The sequence below is a fragment of the Callithrix jacchus genome, chromosome X, assembly GCF_049354715.1.
Source record: "Callithrix jacchus isolate 240 chromosome X, calJac240_pri, whole genome shotgun sequence".
Classification (NCBI taxonomy): Eukaryota; Metazoa; Chordata; class Mammalia; order Primates; family Cebidae; genus Callithrix; species Callithrix jacchus.
Window position 1 is genome coordinate 140382423 of NC_133524.1, and position 22209 is coordinate 140404631.

Sequence of the window (22209 nt, forward strand, 5' to 3'; positions counted from 1 at the left end):
CAAGTGATTCTCCTGCCTCAGCCTCCTGAGTAGCTGAGATTACAGGTGCCTGCCACCACGCCTGGCTAAATTTTGTAAGTAGAGACGAGGTTTCGCCATGTTGGCAGGCTGGTCTCAGACTCCTGACCTCAGGTGATCCTCCCACCTCGGCCTCCCAACATGTGTGGATTATAGGTGTGATCTACTGCATTCAGCCTATGCAGAACTTTTTATATGCCCTTCTACACATTCATATGCTCCAAGAAACACCAAGTCCTTTTCTTCCACTCCTGTGAGATAAAATTTTAGGTAGAAAAAATTTCTCTGAGAATGAGACCTCTCCTAGTCCTTATTTACAACGTCTGGCTAACTGTTACCTATGGGTCTGTCAACCAACTCTACAGAACCTCACACCCCTCCCTTACCAAATGCCTACTTCTCTCTCCCTTCCTGTCCTCCCCACCACCAGAAAACAGGCAGAGATATACACAGTCGTCAGCTCCTCACACTTGATTTTATTATAATCATCGCCATCAGTGGTGATGATTTGTCTGATTTGGATTCTGCATGTGTGACTAATACTCCCCACACTCCTGTGAGCATCTGTGAGATGAGTCGTCTCATTCTTCATCCTCTAGTGAAGATACTTCACATAAGTCTAGGTCTTCATCCTCTAGTGAAGATACATTGCATAAGTCTAGGTCTTCATCCTCTAGTGAAGATACTTTGCAGAAGTCTAGGTCTTCATCCTCCTGTGAATATCCTTTAAATGACTCTACATCTTCCTCCATCTTCTCTTGGACGGGATCAGTGGACTTCTCTTTGGATTGGTCATTCCCCAGTTGATTTGAATTTGTTTTCTCATCCTTCTAGTAGGAGCATTCTAATACTGTTAAATGTTTTGATTTTTTGGTCTTCTTTAAACTTTGTACAGGAGCTGAGTCTGTTTTCACTGTCTCCTGCTTCTGCTAAGAACACAGGGGGAGGCCGGAAAGCCATTATTTGTGGTAAATAGGGTAGAGAGTGGATAGCAGAGAGGGCTTTGTGAGAAAGAAGGCAGGTTGAAAAAGGGGATTGGGCCAGAGAAGAACAAGGTGGAATCGTAGGTTAGGGATCTATGGGGAAGAAGAAGAGGAGCATGGCTAGGGTCATCTGCATTAGTCCAAGCTGCACCATTTTATAAGCTCTTTGCTATTTTGCAGGCCTTGGTCAAAGTGAAACGTTCCATGGGGGTTGAGGTCATGAGAAACATCCTGCCTAACCACCTGAGAACAGGGAAGACAAAGGCCCAACTAAAGAAACATCACTATCACATCTTGCTTGGCAAAGCTCTGAGGAACACCACAATGATATTCCAACAGAACAAGGGCCAAACCACCTGACCATAAGAACATCTCATAAATAACCTGCTGGTCAGCAAACAAAAGTGCATAGGTCCCTCCCACCTATGCCTGTAAGTACCCCAGACTGTAAGCAGCAGTGGACTATGGCATAAAGCTGGCCCCCCAATTCCACAGGTGCCTGCAATATTTCTGTGCTGCTATTTGAGCCACCCCATCTCTATGTGTCCTTCTCTCACCCTAGCCTTCCCTACAAAACTGAACAATCTTACCTCATCACTTTCTTTATTACTAGATTCACAGGGACTCCTCTTCCTCTTCTTCCCTTTGGTGCTTGAAGTTGGACCTTCCATAATTATGGCAGGTACTAGAAAGTGTATACTAGGCCCTTCTAGGGTACAGATACCCACAGCTACATTGAAGCTTGCCAGTGGGTCGTCCCAGAGCTCTTGCCCTCCCTATATGCACCCTCCTGGTGACCAGGCAAAGCCACACCCTTGAGCTTTGTTTGATCATACAGGCAGTGTCCCAGCCAATGGCAGTCCTAGGATGGCTTTGACATCAAAAAGCACCACCCCTGACAACTCCCTGGCAACTCCCTGACAACTCCCTGGCAACTCCCTGGCAACTCCCTGGGCTTGGGGGCAAAGGATAAAAGGGATGTAGAGAAAACTAAATGCTGTTGTTGTTTCACCATCCCCTGAAGATGCATCCCAAACTGATATGCAACACTCCTCATTTTCATGTTTAATGTTCATGGTTCACATGGATGTGAGAGGATGATTCCTTCAAGCTCTTCCCCACAGCCCTTCATATTAAATAATCCATTTTTTCTCTTCCAGTCCCCACCATGACCTACCATTTTAGATGTCTCACCTGAAATCCCATCAAGCTAGTGTGGCTACATCTAATTATTGGTGGAGATGTGAATTATCCCATTTCCCTCCTACAGTTCCTTCATATGCACCTTGAAGACAGTTTACTTTTTGCCTACTGTCAGGCAAATTTCAACCAATATTATTTACCCAGTGTCAATGTAGTTCATTTAAGTGTCCTATTTCCAATCTGAAATGTTGGCTTTCAGTCTGTCAAAACTTTACTGAAAAAAAGATGCTTTCCTGTGTATCCTAGTCTTGTTTCAAATGAAGGGTGTCTGTTCATAGCAAATGTAGTATTCCAACGTGAATTCTACCAGTATGTGCAGTGCAGGGAGGAATGGATATTCAAGTGCTGGAAGCTGTTCTGAGTGTTTACATGCAGCATACTGCAATCTAAGACCAACATGTGCACCAGTGTGGGCATAGTTGTACTTTATACTGCAAATTGTGTCCAGTGGGGGAAAAAAAGGCATTCAGATTGGAAGGGGAGAAGTAAGAGTATCTTTTATCAAAGACTACATGAGAGTCTGTGTAGAAAAGTCAATCTTAAAAAAGGCTTCTACAATCATTGAGGTTAGCAAGATTGCAGGATAGGAGATCAACGTATCAATCAATTGTATGTTTATATATTAGAAGTGAACTAGTAGAAGTTGAAATTAAGAATGGTGAAATGTAAAATACCACTAAAATATTAAATGCTTAGGGATAAATTTGAACAGAGACATAAATGATCTGTATACTTAAAGCAACAAAATTTGCAAAGATAAATTAATGACATAAGGAAAAAAATTGAGATGTATAATTTGATTTTAAGTTAGAGGATTCAATATTGTAAGATGTCAGTTATTTCCAAATTCATCTGTAGCTTCAACTGAATCCTAATCACAATTCTAGGAAGGTTTCTTAATATAAATTAACAGGATAATTATAATATTCATACAACAATATAAATTTTCTAGAATAGCCAAAAGAAAAGTGTTGAATCTTAAAAAGCTCTGGATTGTATCACTGTCAGTGTTTTAGTTTTGAACGTGTAATGTGGTAGTGTACTGAAGATTTTACTATTGATGAGATTGGGTAAAGGGTATATAAGGCCTCTGGGTACGTATTTTGAAATTTCTTGCGAACTTATAATCGTTTCAAAATAACAACTAAAAATGTTTTAAAAGAGAATAAGACAGAAGGCCAAAGATAGAGAAGGCATGGCCCTAGATTTACCCCACAGCTTGACACTTGTGCCGTTCTCTGTAGAAAGTCACGAAACTCAATAATGGGAAAAATAGTTGATAAATAAAACAAAAGAGAATTAGACCTTGGGTTTTTGTTCTAGTGTTCACCAGGCTCCTATATCTTTACTTCATACACCATAAAATCAATAAAAAACTAGCAAAATGCTCTGCTAATTTTCAGAAACAAATAATTTATAGCATTCCCAAGACTGTCGTCTAAACACTAACACATCAGGTGAACATTGTTATTAAGGTATACTTTATTTTTTAGTGAATCCCCGATGTTGTCTAGAGATTAACAATTCCATTTAGTAAACCCTTACAAACTCACATCTAAGTATTTATTTCCTTTGGACTCTTGTCTGCAATTAGCAGTGAGAACAGCACCCTGTCATGTCATGTTATAAAGGACAAAAAAAAAAAAAAAAAAAAGTAAAACAAGCAAGAATCAACAGGCACACTGCATCCAATAGGGTAGGTCAATACTGATTAAAATTGCTGAAAATAACAGCTTTTAATTATCTTATTTATTACCATTTATCTTTTTTTTTAAATTTCTTTACCAAAAAATGTTTTGATGAGTATATCACTATCCAAAGAAAATTCATCAAAATGTTAGGAACACATTCAGTGTATATTCCTATTGAAAGATGACAGCTTACATTATAAAATAACATGTATTGAAAAACTTAACGATTATGTTATATTTGTCACTAAAATGAATTTTAAAAATTTAAGGTCATCAGTGTACAATGAGTTCATCGTATTGAACTTTTTAAATGATTTCTGATGTGTTCAGTTTTCAAGAATATTGTTCCTTATCATATCAGGTTGAGTGACACACTCTCTTATGCCATGCTATAAGTCAGAGATGAAGCCAGGACCAGAACCAGGGACCACTGGATACCTTTTCAGCTCGTTTTCGGGCCTTTGTACAAATGCTATTGTAAATTGACACTAGTTGAGTCATAGTAATAACCCTCAACTACATTTTCAATAATTTTTGTCACACTTTTTAGCTGCCTAAGGCAGGTTTAAACACCACACAAAGTACCAGCTACAGGAAAGGATCTTCTTGGGATTTGCTCCACTCTGGCCACAGAGAGCAAGGTGTTAGAAGCCAACCATATGTTTTGCTCCGGAACACAGACAGGTGAAGAGTAATCAGTTTGAAAGAGTTGGTTATGAAAGAGGGATAAATCCTACTGCTGACATTGAATGTGACTGAATGAGTGGCTTTGAAAAATGCCAGCACCATTACCTCCACTGCAGCCACTACTACCTCGACATAACTACCGCTACTACTACTAGCAATAGATTCCATACCCCAAGAACCTGCTATATGTCAGGCTCTGCGCTGAGCATGTAGTATCTAGATCAAACAGATGGTCCATCCAAAATGGAACAATTTGACAAATATTTGTCTGCAAAGGAACCATTTTCAAACAGGTGGATGCAGGGGGAACATCAGAGATTGTGCTAGTAGCAGCTGCCATCACTCCAGACCTAAAAAAATGAGAGCAGGGAGGAAGTGGTTACTAGAACCTACAATGATCAATAATCATGAGGAAATGGCTATCTGGAGATGAACAGTGACTTCTACCAAGAGACTCATCCAGCCCTAGGTGACTCACAGGGATGCAGCCAGGAGAATAGGCCCACAGCCCTCACTCTCCTTCCTTTCTCCCTCCCACCTCTGACTCTCCTTGAGGCTCCCCATTAGCCAAACCCAGTGGACATCAGAGAGCCCAGGAGCCCATTGAGAGAAGCCCTCTAAACTGCCTCCCAGGACAGAGTGGGTGAAAAAGGGTGATATGTGGATCTGGAAAGGCAGAGGGACGATGTTCAGCAGAAATGCAATACTCACAGCAGTATCAGGAGGTAGAAACCACCATAGGGACCCCATTTACTGGTGAGGAAATTGTGGCCCAGAGAAGCTCAGCATGTCAATAATTGTGCAACAGTGTTCAAACCTAGGTTCATTCTGCCCTAAATCTCATATTCTTTCTGGCAATCTGGGCAAACTGCATACCTTCTTCAGACTTTGGATCCCTCCGTTGTAGAATGAGTAAATTGGAAAAACAGATGCCATTTAAAAGAAATATGCTATGAGGTCAGGCACAGTGGCTCACACCTGTAATCCCAGCACTTTAGGAGGCTAAGTGGGGCAGATTGCCCGAGCTCAGGAGATTGAGACGAGCCTGGGCAACAAGGCAAAACCCGTCTCTACGAAAAATAGTAAAGATTAGCTGGGCGTGGTGGCGCATGCCTGTAGTCCCAGCTACTCCATGGGCTGAGGAATGCAAATTGCTTGAAACCAGGAGGCAGGGGTTGCAGTGAACCGAGTTGGGGCCAGTGCATACCAATTGGGTGACAGAGCAAGACTCTGTCTCAAAAACTGAATAAAATAAAATAAAATCATAAATAAATACAAATATGCTATGGGTTTGACATAGATGGCTTTTATTATGTTGATGTATGTTCATTCTATACCCAGTTCAGTTTTTTTCAGGGTTTTTAACATAAAAGTATATTGAATTTTATCAAATGTCCTTTCAGCATCAATTGAAATGATTCTATGGCTTTTAGCTTTCATTCTGTTGATATGCTGTATCAGACTGACTGATTTGTGCATGATCATACCTTTTTGCATACCAGCCATAAGTTACACTTGGTCATGATGAATGATCTTTGTAATGTATTGTTTAATTTGATTTGCTAGTATTTAGTTGAGAATTTTAGCATCAATACCCATCAGACATTTTTGCCTGTAGTTTTGTTTTTTCCTTTGTGATGTGTCTTTGTCCAGTTTTGGTATCAGGGTAAAACAGGAGTTTTTGAATGATTTTGAAAGTATTTCCCTCTCCTCCATTTTTTGGAATAGTTTGAGTACAACTGGTATCAATTTAAGTTGATTCTGGTTCTTCTTTAAATGTTTGGTAGAATTCAACAGTGAAGCCATCAAGTCCTGGGCTTTCCTTTACTGGAAGACTGCTTATTATGGCTTTTATCTTGTTACATATCTTTGGTTTATTCAGGTTTTGGATATCTTCATGCAGACTTGGTAAGTTGTATGGATAAGAATTTATGCATTTCTTGGAGATTTTCCAATACATTTTCATACAGTTTCTCATAGTCACCACTAACGACCCTTTGAATTTCTGCAGTATCAGTTGTCATGCCCCCTTTTACTCTCTGATTTTATTTATTTGTATTTTCTCTGGTTTTTCTTACTTAGTCTGGCTAAAGTTTGTCAATTTTGTAAAGCTTTCCGAAAGCCAACTTTTTGTTTCATCTCTATTCTGTATTGATTTTCTTCATTTTAGTTTTATTTATTTCTGCTCTGATCACTAATATGTATTTTCTTCTATGAATTTTGGACTCACTTTGATCTTGTTTTTCTAGTTTTTTAGGATGTATCATAAGATTATTTATTTGCAGTTGTGCTTTTTAAATGTAGAAACTTCTATCTAGGCAATTCCTACTTAGTGTTGCTTTTGCTGTATCCCATGGGTTTTGGTATGTTGTGTTTCCATTATTATTTTAGAAACTTTTCAATCTACTTCTTAATTTCTTCATTGACCCACTGGTAATTCAGGAGCATGTTGTTTAATTTCTATGTATTTGTATAGTTTCTAGGATTCCTTTTCTTATTAGTTTCCAGTTTTATTTTTTGGTGGTCAGAGAAGATCCTTGATAGTGTTTTAAGTTGTTTACATGTTTTAAAACTTGGTTTATGACCTAACTTATATTCTTATCCTTGAGAATGATCCACGTGCTGAGTAAAAGAACGTGTACTCTGCAGGCCTTGGAATACACGTTTTGTTAATGTTTATTGGATCCATTTGGTCTGTAATGCAGATTAAGTCTGACGTTTCTTTGTTGACTTTTATGTCTGAAAGATCTGCACATTGCTGAAAGTGGGGTGTTGAAGTCTGCCACTCTTACTGTGTTGGGACCTGTCTCTCTCATTAGTTCTAATGCTGTTTCCTTTATATATCTCGGTGCTCCAGTGTTGGGTGCATATATATGTAAAATTTTTGTATCCTCTTGCTGAACCAATCCTTTCTTTATTATGTAGTTACCTTTTCTTCCCCTTATAGTTTTCAACTTGAAATCTATCTGTCCGCTTTGAATACAACTAATCCTGCTTCTTTTGGGTTTCCATTGAGATGGAATATCTTTTTCCATTCCTTTATTTTCAGGCTATGTGTGTCTTTATAGATAAGTGTGTTTCTGGTAGGCAACAGATCAATGTGTCTTGTTTTTTCATACATTCAGCAAGTCAAAGTATTTAAATCGAAGAGTTTAGCCCATTTACATTCAATATTATTATTCATAAGGAAAAACTTACTCCTGTCATTTTGTTATTTATTTTCTGATGGTTTCATGATCTACTCCTCCTTTCTTCTTTCCTTCCTGTCTTCCTTTAGTGAAGATGATTTTTCTGTGAGTATATGGTTTAGTTTCATACCTTTTATTTTTGTGTATCCATTGTATATTTTTTCGTTGGAAGTTACCATGAGGCTTGCACATACTATCTTAAACCCATTATTTTAATCTGATAACTACTTAGTTCTAGTTGCATAAAGAAACAAAGAAGCAAAAAACAAATAAATAAAACTGATAAAAATTGCACCTCAACTTCGTCTCACTGCTTTTTGACTTTTTGTTGTTTCTATTCATATATTATTTTAATGACTATGTCTGGAAAAGTTGTAGTTATTATTTTTTATTGGTTTATCCATAATCCTTCTAATTAGAATAAGAGTAGTTTACACAGTACAATTACATTGTTATAATATTCACTTTTACAATTACCACTGAGTTTTGTACTTACAATTACCCCTGAGTAATTACATTTACCCCTGAGTTTCGTGCTTCAAGTTTGAAAGATCGCTTTTTCAGATATATTATTCTAAGGCCAAAGATTTTTATCCTACAGCACTTTAAATATATCATGCCTTTCTCTCCTGGCCTGAAAAGTTTCCACTGAAATGTCTGCCGCCAGCCATATTGGAGATTCATAGGCTGTTATTGGTTTCTCTTATCTTTCTGTTTTAAGAACCCTTCTTTATCCTTGCTTTTTGGGAATTTCATTATTAAATGAGTCGAGGTAGACTTCTTTGAGCTAAATATGCTTGTTGTTCTATAATATTCTTATACTTGCATATTGATACCTTTCCTTATGTTTGGAAAGTTCTCTATTATTATCCATTTGAAGAAACTGTATACCCATAGGTTTTTTTTTCTATCTCCTCTTAAAGGCCACTAAATCGTAGATTTGTCCTTTTGAAGCTATTTTCTCGATCCTATAGGCATGCTTCATTGATTTCTACTCTTTTGAGTCTTTTGTTTTTCTTGAATGTAGATTTGCAGATGGCTGGTCTTCACACTTACTAATTCTTTCTTCTGCTTGATTGTTTCTACTATTAAGAAAATTTGATAAATTCTACAGTCTATCACTTGCATTTTTCACCTCCAGAATTTCATCTTGATTCCTTTTAATTATTTCAAACTCATTGTTAAACTTATCTGATATAACTCTGAATTCTGTATATTATAGTGAATTACCTTGAGTTTGAGCAACACAGGTATTTTGAATACTCTGTTTGAAAGGTTACATATCTCTTTCTTCAGAATTGGTCCCTGTGGCTTATTTGCTTCATTCAGTGAGGTTATGTTTTCCTGGATGGTGTCGATACTATTAGCTATTCTTTGGTGTCTGGTCAATGAAGAGTTAGGTATTTATTGTAGTCTTCACTGTCTGAGTTTGTTCGCACCCATCCCTCTTGATAATGTTTTCCAGATAAATTGCAAATACTTGGGTGTTTGCGTTTAAGCTGTATCTGCTTTTGGGTGCACCCCAAGCCCACTAATGCTGCAGTTCTCGCATACTTGTGGAGGTACCACCTTGATGGTCTCGGAAAAGATCCAGGAGAAGTCTCTGGGTAATCAGGCAGAGACTCTTGTTCTCTCCCCTTACTTTCTCCTAGACAACCTGTTTGTGTCTCTCTCTCTCCATGTTCTGAGCCATCTAAATCTGGGGGTAGAGTGACACAGGCACTCCTCTGGCCACCAGCACTATGACTGTGGTGGGTCAGACCCGAAGCCAGCACAGCTCTGCGTCTTGCCCAAGGCCTGCTGTAACCAACCCCTGGCCCCTGCCTATATTTGCTCACAGCCCTAAGGCTCTGTAATCAGCAGGTGGCAAAGCTAACCAGGCCTGTGTCCTTCCTTTCAGGGCAGTGAGTTCCCAGAGGTCAGTTCAGAGGTGCTATCCGGGAGTCAGGAATTAGTTAAAGATTTTAGAACTCTACCTGGTGTTCTATTGTATTGCATCTGAGCTGGGACTCAAGCCACAAGAAGCAGTTCTTCCCACACTTCCCTTCCTTTTCCAAAGGCGAGGGAGCCTCACCCTGTAGTCACCCCTGCTGCAGGCCAGGGAGAGTACTGTAGCACTACCACTGATGCTCCCTTAAGTCCCAAGGGTGCTGAAGTCAGCTCATGGTGAATGCTGCCTGGACAGGTACTCGCCCTTCAGGGCAGTGGGTGCCTGTGTAGTCCAGTGCAGGTCCAGAAATGTTGTCCAAGAGTCACATCCTTGAACCGGAGGCTCCGATAGTCCATGTAGCCCACGTGTTACTCTATCCCCTCTTACCATGCTGATACCTGAAGCCAGTAAGTCTCAGAGGATGACTCAATGCCCTCACTGTTTATTCAAGGCAAAGGACTATTCAGTTATCCGGTTATGAATGCTGCCAGGACCTGGTCATTTCTTTCAAGGCAGCACGTTTCTTTCCGGCCCAGGGTATGTCTAGACATGTCCGGGAGGTAGTTCCTGGAACACAGTCTTCACAACTCTGACCAGTGCCCTATTCTGCTGTGGTTGAGCTGGTATTCAAGAAGCAAAAAAAAAAAAAAAAAAAAAAAAAACCGCTCCTCACAATTCCCTTTCCTGTCCTCAAGTGGAAGGAAGGACTCTTTTTTGGAGCTGCCAGCTGTGCAGTCTTTGGGGCTAGGGCAGGGATGACACCAGCACACCCTCAGCTGCCCCAGCTGGTGTCTCAGTAGGTCATCTGCACCCTTCCACAACCCCGCCACAGTCCACTGTCTCTGGGCCCAGTTCAGTGCTAGAGCTGCAGTCCTTATGGCGGAGACTGCCTTTAAGGTTTTCTGAGAAACCTGGAACAGATGAGCCCCTGGTGGCAAGGCTTGTGGGAACTCAAGTTATGATTGCTGGGATGGGCGATTTCCCTCTGGCTTGAGCTGGTTTAAATGCTCCCTTCCCAGTTGGGAGTCAGCTAAGTTTGGTCTGGATTTCCTTTCTGCCGTAAGAGACAGGACTGAGTTCAGTGCCTCACAACTGCTGTGCTCTCGCTCTTCCGGCTTCCAGAGATGCTCTTTACACCACACTGCCACTGCCTAGGGTAGGGAAGGGGTAGTGTTAGCGACTTAAGACTGTTTTTTTTTCTAACTCGTCAGTGTCTCTTTCAGTCATACAAGCAGGTACTATGAGAGTTCACCTGATTTTTGTTTTCTATGGAAGTGTTTTGTTCTGTGTGAATGGTTGTGGAATTTCTGTCTTTGGGAGGGGGCTGATCTGTGGAGGCTTGTTTTCTGCTGTTCTTACTCCACTTCTCTCACCTTAAAGTTCTCTTTCTTTCTGAAATGTCTAAGACTGAAGGATGTGATCCTTTATTTCTATCCTGAAATGAAAAATGCTTTCATGTCACATGCTGGTTGGAAATGTTAGTTTGCAATGAGAAATACCTTCAATTGTACATATCAAAGGGTAAGACAAAAAGCATTGTAGTTTTTTGTTTTTACCATGTGGACTGACAACTTGAAATAATTTTGTTTTATTCCAAGGATGATATTAGGGGAATTTTTCTCTGTAAATCACTGCTAGGTCTTTAGTATTTGGAGAGAGAAAAGAAAACTGGATTTTGTTGACTGATATTTAGTATAGTTTATTGTTGCATGTTATCCAGGACAATGTTATGACTTAGCAAAAAACAGTTACAAAACTGAATATAACTAAACACACACACACACACACACACACACACACAGATGAACACGTGTAAAACTGATGAAATCTGAATAGATGGAGTGTATTAATGTCCATTTTCTTTTTGCTTTTTCTTTTTTCATTGTGCTTTAGGTCCTGGGGGACATGTGCAGATCAGGCAGAATCGTTCCATAGGTACATACATGGCAAGGTGGTTTGCTGCCTTCTTCCCCCCGTCACCCACATCTGGTATTTAATGTCCATTTCCTGGTTGTGATGTTGTACTATACTTTTGCAAGATCAGTGGAGGAGACTGAGTAAAGATACTCTGGTAGTTCTCCATAGTATTTTGACATGTTTACAGATATATTAAAAGGCATTCAGTATAATTAATTATAAGAAAAATGCCTAATTAAAACCACTGCATCACTTCACACTCATTAAGAATGCTGTTATCAAAAAGACAATAAATAGCAAATGTTGATGAGGGTGTGGAGAAGAAAGAACCCTGGTACACTGTTGGTGGAAATGTAGATTGGTATAACCATTATGTAAAACAGTATGGAGGTTACTAAAGAAATGAAAAAGTTGGCCACTGGGCATGGCGGCTCATGCCTGTAATCCCAGCCCTTTGGGAGGCTGAGACATATCTCTTGAGGTCAGGAGTTTGCAACCAGCCTGGCCAACATAGTGAAAACTCATCTATAGTAAAAATACAAAAATTGGCCATGTGTGCTGGCACGTGCCTGTAGTCTCGGCTACTCAGGAGGCTGATGGAGGAGAATCACTTGAACCAGGGAGGTGGAGGTTGCAGTGAGCCTAAATTACACCATTGCACTCCAGCCTGGGTGACAGAGTGAAACTCCATCTCAAAGAAACAAAGTGACTACCATATGACACAGCAATCCTTCTTCTGTATAAATACCCAGAGGAGATGAAATCACAGCCTCATAAAGATATCTTCACTCTTGGCTGGTCACAGTGGTTCACACCTGTAATCCCAGCACATTAGGAGGCCCAGGTGGATGGATCACCAAGTCCGGAGTTCAAGACCAGCCTGACCAATATGTTGAAACCCTGTCTCTACTAAAAATACAAAACTTAGCCAGGTGTGGTGGCACATGCTTGTAGTCCCAGCTACTCTGGAGGCTGAGGCTGGAGAATCACTTGAGTCCAGGAGGCAGAGGTTGCAGTGAGCCTAGATCACACCACTGCACTCCAGCCTTGGCAACAGTGTGAGACTCTGTCTAAAAAAAAATATATATATCTGCAGTCTCATATTCACTGTGGCATTATTAACAATAGCTAAAATAGAGAGACAACTTAAATGCCCATCAGTGGATGAATGGATTTAAATATGTGATGGGGGGGTATGGGGGTGTAGTTACATATAGTTATACAGAACAATATATTATTTGATCTTAAAGAAGAGGAGATCTTCACATTTGACACAACATGAATGAACCCGGAGAACGTCACATTAAGTAAAATAATCCAGACAGAAATAAAAATATTCAATGGTCTCATATGTAGACTGTATAACTTAGGGGCTCAAATAGACTGAGGTAAAGAATGAAACATTGGAGGTGGGAGGGGAAATGAGGAGATGGAGGTTGAAGGATGCAAAATGCCAGATATGTAAGATGAACAAGTCTAACTTCTTTTTTTTTTTTTTTTTTTTTTTTGAGACGGAGTTTCGCTCTTGTTACCCAGGCTGGAGTGCAATGGTGCAATCTCGGCTCACCGCAACCTCCGCCCCCTGGGTTCAGGCAATTCTGCTGCCTCAGCCTCCTGAGTAGCTGGGATTACAGGCACGCACCACCGTGCCCAGCTAATTTTTTGTAATTTTTAGTAGAGACGGGGTTTCACCATGTTGACCAGGATGGTCTTGATCTGTTGACCTCGTGATCCACCCGCCTCGGCCTCCCAAAGTGCTGGGATTACAGGCTTGAGCCACCGCGCCCGGCCCCAAGTCTAACTTCTAATGTACAGAGGGGCTAAAGAAATTTTCTTATGAATTTTTGTTAAATAAGATTTTTGCTGCTATTTTCACACACTTAAAAATTAGAGAAGAGGCTGGGCGCGGTGGCTTATGCCTGTAGTCGCAGCTACTCAAGAGGCTGAGGCAGGAGAATTGCCTGAACCCAGAAGGCGGAGGTTGCGGAGAGCCGAGATCGCTCTATTGCTCTCCAGCCTGTGTAACAAGAGCGAAACTCCGTCGGAATTAAAAAAAAAAAAAATCTGAGAAGAGAGATATGCTAATCTGCTTGACCATAGTAATAATTTTAGTTTCTGTATTCCATAGTATGTTGTAAACCTCAAATATACACAACAAAATTTCTTTAAAATAAAAATAAAAAATCCATCATACTTCTACATACTAACATTGAACATGTGGAAATCAAAATTAAATTCATGATACTATGTACAGTCTCTTGAAAGAAAATGTAATATTACATTAAGGTATAAGTTAAAACATGGGCAAGAAGGTGGGTACAAATATTGAAAATCAAAATATCTTCCTAAAATTTAGAAAATACAAAAATGTACCCGACATATCCATTTACAAAGAAGAACAGATTGGACATACACAGATGAATCTTAAAAACAGGGCTGAGTGAAACAAGAATTGATGATGGATACAGAAATTGAAAACTAATGTCCGCAAACAGTATGAGACATATGTTAACACTCATACAGAGAAAAGGATGCACATCAATGCATTACAAGGATTGCCAATGTAGACAAGAGGAATAAAACTGGGTCATGGAAATAAAGGAGAGTGAATGAGTAAATAAACAGGAGTGCGTCTTGAGCAATTAACCCGAGGAACACACCTCAGCCCTCTACACTTGATACCGAAACCACTCTAGTGTATTCCCTCCAATAAAAACAGGATTTTTTTCAATGGAAGAATTCCTTGTTTTTTTAATTGCATTTTAGGTTTTGTGGTACATGTGAAGAACATGCAATTCTTAGTCACTGACATTCTATGGAAATACTGGTGTATGGAAGTGGTAATAAAAGTATCAACTTGTACTTGTATGATTGTGTTCAAATTCTCTGTAGATTATGCTTTCATTTATTGCCTGCAGCAGACAATGGCCACTCCCAGTGTCCGACATTTGGTAGGCTCCTGCTCCACCTAGAGTTTCTTAAAAAATGCCCGAGTATTGGGACCACACCTTCCAGACATCATCATTTTAGTGTCTGTGGCCTGCTGTCTTACTTTATATAGGTTGAGGATTTTGGTCCTTTTGTTCATTCAGTTGCTCACAGCATTAGGTGAGTTACAACCCACCCACACCACTATGAGGTATACTGCCTGGAGATGGTGATTTTGATGTCTTCATTTTGAAAAGAGTGTCACTGTCACCTATACAAAATGCAGATCTTTTTATTTTATTTTATTTATTACTATTATTATTATTATTTTGGAGAGAGAGTCTTGCTCTGTCCCCCAGGCTGCAGTGCAGTAGTGTGATCTCAGCTCACTGCAACTTCCACCTCCAGGATTCAAGAGATTCTCCTGCCTCAGCCTCCTGAGTAGTTGGTATTACAGGTGCCTGCTACCCGCCTGGCTAATTTTTGTAATTTTTTAAAGTAGAGATAAGTTTTCGCCATGTTGGCCCGGCTGGTCTCAAACTCCTGACCTCAGGTGATCCCACTGCCTCTGCCTCCCTGTAGTGGATTACAGGTTTGATCCACTATATCCAGCCAATACAGAACTTTTTATATGCCCTTCTACACATTCATATGCTCCAAGAAACACCAAGTCCTTTTCTTCCTCTTCTGTGAGATAAAATTTTAGGAAGAAAAATTTTTCTGAGAATCAGACCTCTTCTAGTCCTTATTTACAATGTCTGGCTAACTGTTAACCTGTGGGTCTGTCAACCAACTCTACAGAAGCTCACACCCCTCCCTTACCAAATGCCTACTTCTCCCTTCCCATCCTCCTCACCACCAGAAAACAGGCAGAGATATACACAGTCATCAGCTTCTCACACTTGATTTTATTATAATCATTGTCATCAGTGGTGATGATTTGTCTGATTTGGTTTCTGCATGTGTGACGAACACTCCCCACACTCCTTTGAGCATCCTTGAGATGAATCATCTCGGTCTTCATCCTCTAGTGAAGATACTTCCCATAAGTCTAGGTCTTCATCCTCTAGTGAAGATACATTGCATAAGTCTAGGTCTTCATCCTCTAGTGAAGATACTTCGCAGAATTCTAGGTCTTCATCCTCCTGTGAATATCCTTTAAATGACTCTACATCTTCCTCCATCTTCTCTTGGACTGGATCAGTGGACTTCTCTTTGGATTGGTCATTCCCCAGTTGATTTGAATTTGTTTTCTCATCCTTCTCGTAGGAGCATTCTAATACTGTTAAATGTTTTGATTTTTTGGTCTTTTTTAAACTTTGTACAGGAGCTGAGTCTGTTTTCACTGTCTCCTGCTTCTGCTAAGAACATAGGGGGAGGCCGGAAAGCCATTATTTGGGGTAAATAGGGTAGAGAGTGGATAGCAGAGAGGGCTTTGTGAGAAAGAAGGCAGGTTGAAAAAGGGGATTGGGTCAGAGAAGAACAAGGTGGAATCGTAGGTTAGGGATCTATGGGGAAGAAGAAGAGGAGCATGGCTAGGGTCATCTGCATTAGTCCAAGCTGCACCATTTTATAAGCTCTTTGCTATTTTGCAGGCCTTGGTCAAAGTGCAACATTCCATGGGGGTTGAGGGCATGAGAAGCATCATGCCTAATCACCTGAGCACAGGGCAGACAAAGGCCCAACTAAAGAAACATCACTATCACATCTTGCTTGGCAAAGCTCTGAGGAACACCACAATGATATTCCAACAGAACAGGGGCCAAACCACATGACTATAAGAACATCTCATAAATAACGTGCTGGTCAGCAAACCATAGTGCATAGGTCCCTCCCACCCATGCCTGTAAGTACCCAGCTTGTAAGCAGCAGTGGGCTCTGGCCTTAAGCTGCTGCCCTATTTCCACAGGTGTTTGAAATATTCCTGTGCAGCTATTTGAGCCGCCCCTCTCTATGTGTCTTTCTTTCACCCTAGCCTTCCTTTCCAATCCTTACCATCTTACCTCATTATTTTCTTTCCTGTTGGATTCAGAGGAACTTTTTTTATTCTCTCCGTTGGTGCTTGAAGTTGAATCTTCCATAATTACGGCTGGTTCTAGAATGTGTATACTAGGCTCTTTTATGGTACAGATATCCACAGCTACATTGAAGCTTGCCAGTTGGTAGTCCCAGAGCTCTTGCCCTTCCTATATACACCCTCCTGGTGACCAGGCAAAGCCACACCCTTGAGCTTTGTTTGATCATACAGGCAGTGTCCCAGCCAATGGCAGTCCTAGGATGGCTTTGACATCATAAAGTACCTTCCCTGACAACTCCCTGACAACTCCCTGGCAACTCCCTGGGCTTGGGGGCAAAGGATGAAAGGGATGTAGAGAAAACTATGCTGTTGTTGTTTCACCATCCCCTGAAGATGCATCCCAAACTGATATGCCACCACTCCTCATTTCTCCATGTTTAATGTTCATGGTTCACATCAAGTGAGAGGACAATTCCTTCAAGCTCTTCCCCACAGTCATTCATATTAAGTAATCCATTTTTTATCTTCCAGCCCCCACTATGACCTAGTATTTTAGATGTCTCACCTGAAATCCCTTCAAGCTAGTGTGGCTACATCTAATTATTGGTGGAGATGTGAATTATCCCATTTCCCTCCTACAGTTTCTTGATATGTACCTTGAACACCATTTACTTTTTGGCTACTGTCAGGCAAATTTCAACCCATACTCTTTTATCCAGTGTCCATGTAGCTCATTTAAGTGTTCTATTTCCAATTTGAAATGATGGCTTTCAGTCTGTCAATGCTACTGAATAAATGTGCTTTCCTGTGTATCCTAGTCTTGTTTCAAATGAAGGGTGTATGTTCATAGTAAATGTAGTATTCCAACGTGAATTCTACCAGTATGTGCAGTGCAGGGAGGAATGGATATTCAAGTGCTGGAAGTTGTTCTGAGTGTTTACATGCAGGATACTGCAATCTAAGACCAACATGTGCACCAGTGTGGGCATAGTTGTACTTTATACTGAAAATTGTGTCCAGTGGAAAAAATGCATTCAGATTGGATGGGGAGAAGTAAAAATATCTTCTGTCAAATGCTACATGAGAGTTGAAGTAGAAAAGTCAATATAAAAACATGCTTCTATAATAATTGAGGTTAGCAAGATGGCAGAGTAAGAGATCAACACACAAATCAATTGTATGTTCATCTATTAGAAATTTATATATTAGAAGAGGCCATGTTTCAGCCAATGGTAGTCCTAGGGTGAACTGGAAGTGAAATTCAGCAGCTGAAAGTTGAAACTAAGAACAGTGCAATCTAAAATACCACTAAAATATTAAAGGCTTAGGGATAAATCTGAACAAAGATGTAAATGACTTGTGCACTTAAAGCTAAAAAAATTGCAATGATGAATTAATAACATAAGAAAAAAATCATGATGTCTATTTTGATTCTTGTTTGGAATATTCAATATTGTAAAATGGCAGTTATTTCCAAATTCATCTCTAGATTCAACTAAATTCTAATCAAAATTCTAAAAAGACCTTTTAATATAAATTGACAAGATAATTATAATATTCATATGGAAATAGAAAGTGCCTTGAAAAGCCAAAAGAAAAATGTTGAATCTTAAAAACCTCTGGATTCTATCAATGTCAATGTTCTAGTTTTGAAAGTGTAATGTGGTATTATACTGAAGATTTTACTATTGGGAGAAACTGGTTTAAGCATACATAAGGCCTCCATGTACATACCTTTGAAACTTCCTGTGAAGTCATAATTGTTTCAAAATATATGCCTTTCAAAAATATGAAAGGCATCAATAATAGGAAGAGAGGGAAAAACTCATTTTGTAGGAGGTACAGTCTTACACAAAGAAAACTCCATAGTCTCTGCCCAAAGGCTTCTAGATCTGATAAAAATCTTTACCAAAGGTCCAGAATAGAAAATTACTGTACAAAAATCAGTAACATTTCTAGAAATCAATTGCATCCTAACTGAGAGCCAAATTGAGAATGAAACTCAGTTATAATTGATACAAAAAGTAAAATACCTAGGAATACAGCTAACCAGAGAAGTGAAAGATCTCTACAACACGAATTACAAAAACACTTCTGAAAAAAATTAGAGACAACAGAAACAAATGGAAAAACATTCCAAGCTAAATGCATAGGAAGAATCAATATTATTAAAATGGCAATACTGCTCAACACAACTTACATAGTCAATATTATTCCTATCAAAGTATCAATAACATTTTTCATGGAATTAGAAGAAAATATTCTAAAATTAAGATGGAACCAAAATAGAATCCAAGTAACCAAAACAATACTGTGCAAAAATAAGAAAGATGGAAGCATCATACTACCTGGCTTCAAACAATACTACAAAGTTATAGTAAGTATGACAGCATGGTATTGGTACGAAAACAGACAAAGAGACAAATGCTACAGGTTAGAGTATCCAGAAATAAAGCCATACATCTACAACCATCTGAACTTTGACAAAGCCATCAATAACAAGCAATGGGAAAATGATTCCTTATTTAATAAATGGTGCTGAGATAACTGGCTAGTCATTTGCCGTTTCTGCTATTGTCATTACAGAAATTCTATATATGTTGCGGTTTGGAGTTGTGATCATATCTTATTTTAATTAAAGGTAAAAGCTTCTTTTATGTCCCTTAGGTAATGGTTTCTTCTCTGTCTCATTATATTTTTTACTATTTTGTAAAGAATTTCATTGAAGGAGTAGAGTGAAAATGTTATTAATATTTCATCTTCCATCACACATCTTCACAATTATTGCTTTTGACAAACTGCTGACTCCATAAACTGTTAACTCCAAGAAGTTTGGAGTTCTAATCTGCCATATGCTAGCAGAAGAGCCTAGGGACAATACTTCACTTGTGTGGAACTTAGTTTTCTTATTTGTAATAATGGATTATAATAAGGTGATCATATTTTCAGTTTTCACAAGAAAGTCCCATGTTTATTTTGTGAGATTAGTTATTAATACCTATTTTATTTTATTCCCCAAAGTATTCTATTATAGGAAATAAACTGTATGAACATTCTATCTATCATGGTGACTACCTCATAGTGTTACTTTGATGATTAAATGAGACATCATTTACTGTTTAGTATAGTAACTAACACATAGTTTATTCAATAAATATTAGTATCTTTACTCCATCAGATTTCTTCCCCACTCAGACTCTATGCTTAAAAATAAATGTACACTGTCCCTCTAGGAGGAGCAATTTATAGTCTAGTCTGTCTTCCAAAATGTAGAAATGTCATATCCCTTGTGAGTTTGGAGATGCTCCATCCTGAGCCCTGACTCTCTGGCTGCTTAAGATTCCTAAGATCACACCAGCTTCAGTACCCATGCAATCAGAATCCATAGATGTTCTTATAATTATCATGATCTCTTTATATACCTTTCTACTGAGTACAGAACACTGGTTAGGCAAACTCTGCTATTTCACAAAAGTAAAAAATATGTTTTGATTTCAAAATCTGAATACACAAGAACAGTTTGGGAAAGTTCAATGAGGGCATGAAGTATATATAGAGTTATCTTTCCCTGAAAAAACAAGGAAATATAAGTCACTCAATAATTTAAAAAAGCTATTTAAAACTATCACTTCAATTTCTGAATATATGACTGAGAAACTGTTGGGATGGCAGGAGTTTGTCAACATATTCAAAAGAATTGCAAAATATTTAGCAATAACATTGTTATCACAGTACTCAAAGCAAATAATTTTCATTTAAATTAGGAATTTCATAGAGAAAAATGAGCATAATAAATAGAAGTGAGAGTTGCTAATTTTTCTCTATGAAATTCCTAATACTAGTGAAAATTATTTTCTTTGAGTACTGTGATGACAATGTTATTGTTAAATATTTTGCATATTCTTTTGAATATGTTAGTATAAAGAAGTATCAGGTTATATGCTTTGTTTGCCGCTAGGCAGAATATTGCTCCCTAACTAGTAGATATAAAGAAAATCGATTGGGCAAAACTAGAAATAGAATGAAGTCTTCTCTGGTATTTCTTGCTTTTAGATTTGGGAAATATATCATCTTGTCTATTTTAAAGATATCCAAATAATATCATTAGAACTAAATGTAGGTGTGCATGAGCTACACCTACACGTGTTTATGTATATGTAATAAAAGTGAATGTAAATTATTTGCATACTCGTGCTTATTCTGTAACTGCTTTCTGGTTTGCTTGAACCTAAAATTTCTGCATAAGTTTGTCTCTGCTTCCCTTATTTTATGAATATATAAATAAAATTAAGATGCTCATGAACAGATGAAAGCATAAAAGAACTTTTTCTCTTAAATATCTACTTTCCCCAAATTTATGTAGTATCTTTAACAAAGAGTAGATATGTGGTTCCATTTAATAAAATATCAATATTGCTCACAAAATTAATTTTTTAAATACACTTTGAAATGATGATTCCATTACAAAAGGAAATTACATACAATTATTTTATTGGGTTCTCGTAGATTATGTCAGATACAGCTAGGTATTAAGATCAATGCAATGTGCAGTTTTATTAATATATTGCCTGCAGAAAGCAAAATATATATTATTTTCCTTGAAGTTAGAAACTAATTTTAGTATATTTTAAAGCACATTCTAAATGAATACTAATTAAAATTACTGTGATATTGCCTTGAGAATCAACAACAGACTAATAAAATACGCGTTCTTGAAATAAGAATTTAGAATTTAATGAAAGAAGCCTGGAAAACCAATTTTAACTTTATGGAACATGTATTAAATCATAATGGGTATACTGCCTATTTAAAAAATGATTTTATTTTGTATTGAGGGGTACATGTAGAGGTTTGTTACAAGGATATATTGTGTTATGCTAGGGTTTGGGGTACAGTTGAACCCATCAACCAGGTAGTAAGCATAGAATCCAATAGGTAGTTTTTCAACCCTTTTCCCTCTTTCTCCCCTCCTTGTAGTTTTCAGGGTCTACTTTCCCCATATTTGTGTCAATATGTACCACCTGTTTAGCTCCTACTTATAAGCAAAAACATGCAGTATTTGGTTTTGTTTCTGCTTTAATTTGGTTAGAAAAATAACCTCCCATTCCATCTATGTGGTTGCAAAGGACATGATTCTATTCATTTTTATGGCTGTGTAGTATTCCATGGTATATATATACTACATTTTCTTTACACAATCTACCATTGAAGAGCATTTAGGTTGATTCCATGTCTTTGCTATCGTGAATAGTAATGTGATCATCATGCAAGTGCATGTGTCTTTTTATTAGAAGAAATCATTTTCCTTTGCATATATGCCTAGTAGTGGACTTATTTGATCAAATAGTATTTTCATTTAAAGTTCTTTGAGAAATCTTCAAACTGCTTTCCACAGTGGCTGAATTAATTTGTAATGCTACTAAGAGTGTATAAGTGTTCTGTTTTTTCTGCAGTCTTGTTGTCATATATTTTTTTATTTTTTTAATAATAGCTATTTTGACTGGTATGAGATGGTATTTGCCTTTCTCTGATAATTAGTGATGTTGAGAATTTCATCATGTTTGTTAGCTACTTGTATGTCATCTTTTGATAAGTGTGTGTTCATGTCCTTTGCCCACTTTTTAATGGGGTAATTTGTTTTGTCCTT

The 22209-nt window shown here is 38.4% G+C and overlaps 1 protein-coding gene across 3 annotated transcripts; it reads right to left on the reverse strand.

Annotated features, from left to right (window-relative positions):
• Nucleotides 1-487: 487 nt before the first annotated feature.
• LOC118150666 (sperm protein associated with the nucleus on the X chromosome N4-like) lies at nt 488-16733 on the reverse strand. 3 transcript variants are annotated; one of them, XR_013531506.1, is made up of 2 exons: nt 16549-16733; nt 488-947 (listed from the first exon to the last, which is right to left on the reverse strand). XR_013531506.1 is itself a non-coding variant. In XM_035289655.3 (2 exons), the coding sequence occupies exons 1-2, from the start codon at nt 16624-16626 to the stop codon at nt 15472-15474; spliced, it is 510 nt and encodes a 169-aa protein (XP_035145546.1). In that variant the 5' UTR covers nt 16627-16733; the 3' UTR covers nt 15436-15471. The 3 variants fall into 3 exon arrangements, 2 of the variants coding, with proteins under 2 accessions (XP_035145546.1, XP_035145545.1); XM_035289655.3 differs by lacking the exon at nt 488-947 and adding an exon at nt 15436-15903; XM_035289654.2 differs by lacking the exon at nt 488-947 and adding an exon at nt 15436-15906.
• Between the last annotated feature and the right edge of the window lie 5476 nt (nt 16734-22209).

What these genes read in the sequence shown, in the direction of transcription:
- LOC118150666 (XM_035289654.2), bottom strand. Translation starts at nt 16,626, where the DNA reads ATGGAAGATTCAACTTCAAGCACCAACGGAGAGAATAAAAAAAGTTCC. An exon ending in ACAGGAAAGAAAATAATGAG is followed by an intron (nt 15,907 to 16,548) that starts GTAAGATGGTAA and finishes CTATGTTCTTAG; the next exon opens with CAGAAGCAGGAGACAGTGAA.